Source organism: Ctenocephalides felis, unplaced genomic scaffold, assembly GCF_003426905.1.
Source record: "Ctenocephalides felis isolate EL2017-DRISC unplaced genomic scaffold, ASM342690v1 CF-g0.4_SCAFFOLD_03265, whole genome shotgun sequence".
NCBI classification, from domain to species: domain Eukaryota; kingdom Metazoa; phylum Arthropoda; class Insecta; order Siphonaptera; family Pulicidae; genus Ctenocephalides; species Ctenocephalides felis.
Window position 1 is genome coordinate 96,042 of NW_020539419.1, and position 9,710 is coordinate 105,751.

At 33.0% G+C, this 9,710-nt stretch overlaps 1 protein-coding gene across 1 annotated transcript; it reads left to right on the top strand.

The window, feature by feature from the left end:
* The first annotated feature begins 6,543 nt into the window (after window positions 1-6,543).
* LOC113382056 lies at window positions 6,544-7,197 on the top strand. Its single transcript, XM_026620617.1, has one exon. It carries the CDS (start codon window positions 6,544-6,546, stop codon window positions 7,195-7,197), a length of 654 nt encoding a protein of 217 aa, XP_026476402.1.
* The last annotated feature ends 2,513 nt before the right edge of the window (window positions 7,198-9,710 follow it).

A 9,710-nucleotide genomic window follows, 5' to 3' on the forward strand; every position in this document is an offset into this window, starting at 1 on the left:
CATTCTATTTGCAATTTCAACGAAATAACAAAATTTTTAACTGCGAGCATGAGACTTGGGTTGCATATTTTTTAATTTAATTTATTTTTATAATAAGAAACTACTAATGTATTTCAATATAACTTCGAAAACTTTACTTTAAACTTAGGCCTAACATGTATGTAGTATACCTAAAATGAGGTGTGAAGTTTGCTGCATTATATGTCAGAAGTGTTTCACTTTTGCTGCATGCTCAATGGGATTTTATCGTTATTATGTTTTATTTTGTGATTAATCTGCTTCATACTCTAGTTTATCCATTCCTTTTCCGGTGTGTTTTTGGTTCTTTTCTTTTTCTGTTATTTTGTGAATTATGTATGTTTTTTAGCATATGTTTTATTTTAATCGTGCGTTTGCCATAATTATTAAAATAATTATTTGTTTCGTTAGTGGTTTTATTACTTTTTGCATTCTATATAGGTTAAGGTTAAGGTTAAGGAATAAGTTAAGGTATTTTTATTACCGATTACTTTATATATCATCAACATTTTTCACTGTTTAGATAGGTTTAGAAGTAGGTATTATTGCAGATTTTTATTATTATTTATATAAGAGATATGTTTTTATAGGTTACACCTTAGGTTACATTAGATTTGCTTAGATTACATATTTGATAGATTTTCATAGGTTTTTAGTTACTTTCTTTATTATATTCTATTTTCTACATAAGTTTTATTCTAATAATAGGTTACTTTGGGTTAGGTTTACATCAATTATTTTTTTAATAATACATTACGTTAGCTTAGGTTATTTTTTCATTCAGCATGAAAGAGAAAAATGCTCCAAAACTTTTTCCTGTAGTAGTTCGCTTTCCCGCCACAGATTAATACATGGGAAACAGCCAAAACAGTTTTACAGAAATTTTCAATGTACATTTTGCCCAAAGATATTAAATACTCCTTTTTCTTTGCAAAGGCACATTAAAACCTTTCATTGATCATTTCCAAATATTTCTTTACAAGACTCCAATATCCACCGCACATTTTACAATAATTTTAGAATTAATCCTGAAACATCTCTTGCACTTCATTCTTATGCTTTGCCTTATTCTCTAATTCCTTCCACAGACATTCTATCAAATGCTCTTCCTTCGTCACCAATTCCTCCCACATCATTTCATTCATACGCTCTTCCCTCGTCACACAATCCTTCTTTACCTAATTCTTCTGTACCTATTCCTTCCTCACCTATTCCTTCTACATACGCCCACATTCTTACAAACGACCCCTACAAGACCCACACCAAAAAATATTTTATCGCTGCACTCTCGGAAGGTGTTTACAGGTATTGAAATATAAATACTATTTAAATATGTTTAATATTACATCCACAAAAATTACAATAATTGACAATTTATAGGATCTATAAGGGCTCTTCGGATTACCTGTCCCATTGAGGATTGTGGGAAGGCCTATACGCGGTACAGTTCTCTGCATAATCATATTGAGTCAGATCATCAAATTAATATTGAGCAAGAACAAAAGCTTTTTTCTTCAATTCATGGTTTGTAAACTTTTTATTATGGAGATTTTCAACACAACACACTTTTCTGTAATTACAACTTTTGCTGTAGATTTTTACAGCTGGAAAACGGAAACGGAACAGAACGATATTACCTAACATGTGAAGCACACAAAACAAAAGATGAAAGCACCATCCTGTATTTTAATTGCCATCGGTCTTACACACATCAAATATTAGAAAAAATTTCAAGGGGTACCAAAAAAATTGGACATGCTTGTCCCTCACGAATCATATGCAAGATATATAATGACGGACATGTTAAATCTGATTACTGGAAGACACATGTGGGACATGAAAATTTGACAAAATATGTGCGAATGAACCAAAATTTGATAAATAACATCAAAGGTATAGTTAAAGATTATTTAGTATCATGTATGAAATTTTTGTTAATTCTTTATTTTAAATTAAATCTTTATTATAAATTTTATTAAATCTATTTAAATTTATTAAATAAAATAAAAAGTTAAATCTTTGTTTATAATTTTTTCAGAACAAATTAAGGCTGGCGTAAATGGTGACTTCATTATAAACAACATACGTGAAGCTTGTTATAATAAAGAATTACCACTGAGAGCTTCCATGATTACAAAGAAAGATATTTGGAATATGCAAAGGAAAGTTGTACCACCTTACGATACGTTTAGAGTCAGTCTCGACAATGCAGCGGGAGAGTTAACATGTATATTTAATCACCGTTGTATTTCTAATAGTTTAAAAATCCTGAGATATAGATACTGTACAAAACGCAGTGTTTTATTCAGTAATATTAAAATTTGGAATGGTTATGTAGCGACCTGTCAACACGCATCGCATCTCAACTGGACAGATAGGCTCATCATAATGACAGCACGGAGGAAACAAAGTAGTGCAAGTGTCAGTTCGGATCTCTCTATTGTTTCTCCCGAGTCTCATTGCCAAAATTATAATTCTCAAAACTTTTCCTTTTCATTTTAAGGGGGTTGTTCTTTTTTTATTTTTCTTTGTTTCGGTTTTGAGATTTTTTGATATTATGAAAGCTAAAAACCTTAAAATTATTTTTAAAAAAAATCATCTCAATATCTATTTTTTTGACGAAGTTATAGATATATATATCTCAATACGTATGATCTTCTGAAAGCGTTTTTTTATCGTTCCGCGAGCTATTGAGCTGCCTCTTTTTCATTAAAATACTTCATGCACATGACCTTTTTAATGTGGCAGCATCTTTGAACACGATGGTGTATTTCGTACATTAAATTAAATGGTGTATTTAGTACATTATACTAAAAACTTTAAATACGTTTTCTCAAATTGACTTTTTTCAATGCGGTGCCACAAATTAAAAAAAAACTACAAGTCGGATCGATTTGCATTTTTTTTTTAATTTGTTCACCACTGCAATACCTAGTCCCCCTACCTCAAACAACTTGATAACATTACGCAACAAAATTATGCGAACCTTCTCGTCCCAAAAAAAGGCCTTTTTTGAAACTTTTTTTTAAAATAGCTGCCATTTTTTCCCTCTTGCTTTTTTTCTTTCATTTCGGTAGGGGGACTGGATTCAAACTTCTTCTTCAACGTAGTTTCGTTTTTTTTTTGTTTCAGGCGATGCGCAACGGATTTATCTGTGGCACCGCAAACGAGATCGATTTTGCAATGCCCACTTTGGCGCCCCCTGGATAAAAAATGACGGCGAAAAAAAATAAATAAAAATTTTCTTAATATTCTATGATTTTGTACTTTTTGTTTAAAAAAAACCGCATGTCTTTATGATAAATACATTTCGAGAAAAACAAAAACAAATACCTTGCATGTTTTGTAACAAAAAAAAGAACAACCCCCTTAAATAAACTAATACTAACTATGTGGGAGATTGGCAGGTCGCGTCAATTTTAGTAAGCGAGGAAAAAAAATAATAATTGACGTTGAGTTTTGTTGGATCATTTTTTTTTTGACAATGTAAAATTTTGTTCAGATAAATTTACAAAATTTATCACCGTATTAAAGAAAAAATATTTTATATTCGGTAATTTATTTGATTTCCGATAGTGGTGACCCCGACGTGATCAATGTGGTAGTTGTAATGATTATGAAAGTATAAACTCCCATCGTATAAAAATATTTAAATTTTATTCATTATAAAATATTACTGATTTCAAAATATATAATATGACAAGTCCAATTGTTTTTTCTACAAATCACAAGCCTGCTTGATTTCCCCACAACTACATTTTATAAATGATCAATATGATTACACATAGTGTTGTCAATACTAATCATACATAAAATAAACCAAATATAAAACATAATATATCGTGGAATTTATTATGTCTACAATTTGGAACATTGTCCTCTACAGTTATCGTCAGATACCGATTATTTTTATTACAGTCTGCTTCAAGATTTATTTCTGATGTTAGCCAGCCAAACCAAATATATATAATATATAAATAATATATAAACGCTCAAATAACAAAAATTACCAGTGGAAGATTTTTTGTTTAACATGCTCGTTGAACATAAAGACAAATTAACTACGAAGTGGGACCGAAATATGGCGAAAATAATCGAACGAAAGATTACTCATCGCTTTAGCGGCATAAGTTATAGTGCCTGTGTTTATTGTTCACTCTTCATTGCTGTCAAGATTTCGCTCAGGATATTTTTATATATATTTTATATATAATTATAAAAATGCAAAGAACGATAAACGATTAGTGTTGTGGATGGAATCGAGTACTTCGGACATTATGCCTTTAAAGTGTATAAGCCCAAAAGATAGGTATGTGCCATAGCAGAATTGTCATGGAAGAGAACTGAGAATTATAAAGGCGGCGAAGGAAAAGTGTTGGCTATCAGCGGTATGTATCCTCTTTTCTTCTCTGATAAAATGTAATTTAATTATTTTTTAATAGAAATATTGAATTTTAGAAGATACTGAGCATTTAAATTCGCTGACCGCAACGGTGAACGGTCGTTTGGATGTTCCTCCAAGCAAAGTTTTTGTTGAGAAAGTCATTCAACAAAATTATTAAATGCGGGAGAATAAGAAGGAACTACAGTTGGCGAGTATTATTAATAAAAAAAAATATGGACGCAAGCTTGCGAGCTGAGCCAACAATTTTTGATAATGCGTTTGACGAGGAGATAATTTGGTATGTGGAAGAAAATCCATCTGAAGTTACAGTTGAGTCTCCAGTGGATTTTCAGCAGGCGGATGAGTCTCAGGTTTTGGAGCAAGCAGATGCGTCTCAGTGCAGTGACTCAGAAATAGTGACTACTCGAGAATTCTCCGAGGAGCACATTAAGTCCTTAACAATTGCATATCCAGTAAAAGGTATAATATAATATTATAATAATAATGTTCTCTAATGGAGAGTTACTCTAAGGTGCTTATACATATTCATATTCGATTAGTTACCAAGGAAGCCTTGAAAAATCATGAGCTATGAGGAGCCGTATTGAAATATGCATTTATTTTAGGGTAATTAATAACATTATTATATTACTTGTCATCTTACAGAGTGGATTCCAATATCTAGATAAATTAGATATTATTTTTAGAAAATTAAATAATTTAAATGTGATGATTAATATTTGATAGCTATCGATTCAAAAGATTTCAAGAGTATCTAAACTATTGGTTCACATAATAAACATAATAAATACTCATCTCTTTTATATGTACAAGCAAATCATCTTTTTTTTCTATTAATATAGGTTCTCGAACACTTTTATGCACGTGGTGATAACATGGTAAATAAATAAATGAACTTAATTTGAAATAATATCTTTTGAAAGATATCACAATACCCGAGAAAACGTATTGGCAATGTTGTTCCAATAAGATATTAAAAAATAAATAAAAATTGAAACATGTTTTATTATTGGTATGTTTATATATGTGTGTGTGTGTTTATATATATATATATATATATATATATATATACAAGAATATTTCAGGATAGAAAGCAACCTTACTAAATACCTAACCTAAAATTACACCTCGATATTTTGACGTATACCTTTTTAAACGCTTGAAGTTCTTCAAGTCTAAACCTTTATACGTATACCTTTTTACGAACTTTAGGTTACTAAATCTGCTTTAATCATGTCCTAAAACCCTTGCACTTTTTTCTGGCGAAGGATTATGATTCAATGTTGTAGTCGATCGCTATGTAGGTAACATTAACAATATCACCGCCGCGTCTTTATTTGCGTAAATCGTTCAAAATAATTTGTTTGTTAAAATTCATTAGTGTTAAATCAGTTATTGTGAAAATGTGAAGTGACAGTGATGATAATTATAAACTTTCAATGAGTTTTTACGTGCCCTTATGGACATTGAAGAATGTTATGGAATCAAAGTGAGTAAGCAGATTGTGCAGACCGCTCTTAGTGTTAGTAGTAGTGTTGCGAATGTTATTTAAAAAAAATGTTTAAGATTTTAATTGGACAAGAATAAAAATGATATAAGCGAATTGACGTTACATCATTTCTGCAAGTCAAAAAGCACATGCAATCAAGATACGAAAAAAAAAATTAATAATAAAAGGCTATAGAAGAGTACAAAAAATTGTCGAAGACTCAGTCTCAAGGACTGGGCTTGTAGTATCACTCAACCATGGCTATGCTGTACTCCAGATAAATTTGTCAACGACGGATTTTTTGTGAAGAAGTAATTGGAAGTAAAATGTCCAATATCGTGCAATAATAAGCCCATTGTAAGTGAGAATGGTACAGTTGGAGTATCTTACCTCGAAAACTCTGAAACAGACTCGAACGCTGATGAAAGCGAAGAAAATATTTCGATTGTGAGTAGACGACGAAAAAGAACTGCAGGGTCCGGCACTCAAAGTGTAACCAACTTCGAACCGCTCGCGTAGCTGATGCACGGGTACCAACTGTCAGTAAGTTAGCTAAATTATAGTTTGGTGTATTGTTTATAAGCGCACAAAAGTATTTTATCGACAGTGAATGCGAAAAAAGAAATTAGTAATGGATTTCAAACTTAACAGTGTGATTACATTACATTTAGCTGGAAAATCACAACCAGCGATTGTTCGAGGGCTCAAACACTTTAAAGTGAATAAAGTTTTCGTTTATCGCACCATAACTGGTTACAATGAAACTGGTAGCATCGCAAAACGTCATGGAGGTGGTCACCAAAAGCCTGCAACGTCACATGAGATGGTCAAACAAGTGAGAAAGCGACTCGAGCGAAATCCCCGACGAAGTGCCAATCAAATGGCAAATAAACTCAACATATCTGACCGTAGCATCCGCCGAATACTGAAAAATGATCTCAAGGTCAAGCCTTATAAGATCCAAAAGGCACATGATCTTACGCCGAAGCAGCAGCAAGTGAGACTTCAGAGAGCTAAGGAGTTGCTTCGCCGGGCCGAAAGTGGTAAATTTCCGAACATTGTGTTTTCCGACGAGAAAATTTTCTCAATTGCGCAATTCGTAAACTCTCAAAACGATAGGGTTTACTTGACTGAACGTTCAGACAAGAATATGAGCCATCGATTGGCCACCAGGAGGCAACACCCGCCACAGATAATGGTTTGGGCCGCTGTAACCGCAGATGGGCGATCTCCAATCGTTTTCATCGTGTCTGGCGTCAAGGAAAATGCGCAATATTATCGGTAAAGTATTCTGAAGGTTGCTTTGAAGCCATGGGCAGATAAACATTTTATGTGGCAAACAATGGACGTTTCAACAGGACTCGGCACGGTATCATAAAGCTCAGTGAACCAAGAATGGCTGAAAAACAACGTTCCGAACTTCAAAACGTCCGCAAAATGGCTCTCGAATTCACCAGACGCGAATCGTATGGATTATTCTCTTTGGGCCATTTCGGAGAGCAAGGTCCGAACTAAGGGGTACATCAGGCTCGAGACTTTAAAAAAAGCCGTTATCCGCCAGTGGGCCAAAATACCTGCAAGTCACGTTCGGCCAAATGCGATTTGTTTTTACACCGTCTAAAGGCCATGGTCAAAGCAAAAGGTGGTCATGTCGAGCAAAAGTGAATGTTCTTAAATTTTGTATTATTTTTACACATTTTGTACTTTGAATCGAGTAAAATTGATTTTCCAAACTGAATTTATGGGTCTTTCAATTAGTTACACTTCGAGTGCCGGATCCTGTAGACGTGTAGATACCCCTAATAATGCCTCCCTCATAATATTCAAGATGAAAGAGCAATTGCGATGGATGGAACTGTTTGGTAGGAAGTACATATTGGATCTAATCCTGAAAGAGCAAGTGTTCACAATATTTTTAGGGAAACGTCAGTCCCGACGGGGTACAGTAAACACAATATTTTGAAAGGTGAAGTTAGGACGGCATTTTCATTGATAATTGATAATAGTTCAATCGGGCTTATAAAAAAGTGCACGAAGGCAGAGGCGTAAATGGAAACTATCTACGGAAAAATTACTTGCGTATTTTGCAATTCTATATGCACGCGGAGCATATGAAGCAAAAAATATAGACATAGCACTTTTGTGGAATAAAAAGTGGGTCCGCCTTTTTTTACTAATACTATGAGTAGACGCGATTTTATAGAGATGAAATATATTGACGACAAAAATCAACGGAGCCAACGGTTACAAACTGATAAATTTGCGATGATATCCGATGTTTGGTACAAGTTTATTGTCAACAGTCAAAATTGTTACAAACCCGGTCCATATATTACTATAGACGAGCAATTGTTTCCAACAAAAGATGTAATGCAAGATGTAGATTCACTGAATTTATGCCTAATAAACCAGACAAATTCGGTATAAAATTTTGGTTAGCTTCCGACGTAAATAGTAAACATATAGTAAACGGCTTCCCATATTTGGGCAAAGATGAAAGTAGAGCACCCTCAGTTACTCTTTAAACTTTTCACCACTGATAACTTTTTCGCAAGCTTATCTTTAGTAAAAAAAACTTTTAGTTAAGAAAACTACGATCGTTGGGCAATTCGGGCAAATAGAAAAGATCAACCGAGGCTGGCAAAATTGAAAAACGACGACATGGCACTATTCTCCACCAAACTGTTTTGCTCAGATAATATTATGCTGACAATTTATAAAGCCAAGCCACGAAAGAAAGTTATAATACTCAGCTCAATGCATAACTCCGTGCAAGTAAAACACAATGACAAACAAAAACCGGAAACAATACAATTATATAATCGGAACAAATACGGAGTAGATGAGTAGTAAAATCTAAATCTCCGAGATGGCCTTTGCAAGTTTTTTTTTAATATCTTGGATTTAGCCGGAATAAATGCATGGGTGTTATACTAAGAAACCACGGGAGAAAAAATTACAAGACAACAATTTCTGTTCCAGTTGGCAAAAGAACTGGCCCTGGAATATCAACAGCACAATAAAAAAAAAAGAAATTATACCCATCGCAATCACTAGTCAAAGTACAAGTAATCGCGAACGTAAAACATGTCAGATTAGGTTGTGTAAAAATAATAAGACGAACAAAATCTGTCTCAAATGTAAAGAGTTCGTATGCGGAAAATGCACAGTTGAGAAAACCATTTGCAAAAAATGTGATAAAAATTAATAAATTATAGATCATGTATTCTAGAATTGAATAAATGTTTTTTTATATCTTTATAATAACTATTAATTTACTTACTATATTACAACACATCAATTGTGGACGACCGGTCATTTGACAGGCCGCGGTAGGAATAGGATAAGTAAAAAGTCGGTAGGAATAGTGTTAAGCAATTTCCTTATATGAAGCTATCTTTGGATCAAAGATGAAATTGTATTTAAAAACATCTGATTTGCCTAAAGAATCCATTCAACAGGTCGAAACAGAAGAGGAATTGAAAACACAGATACAATAAGTACACATAGCGAGTTCTTTACCTAGCAGTGTCAGTGATACTTCAGATAAAGAAACTGAAGATGGTACCTCTTGTCATGAAATTAAATATGAGAATGATGAATTTTTGGAGTTAGATTGCATATTAAGCGGCAACAAAAAATTTACCGATGATGCTTGAAAAAAAGCTAAAAATATTTTAGAAAGCCAAAGCTATAAAAATATGCAATTTTTCCAAAGATAAAGGGAAATCGTGAGTTTTCTGAAAATAGTTTGTACTAAGTAGTGAATCTGCAAGAATCCATCAAGATGTCTATAAT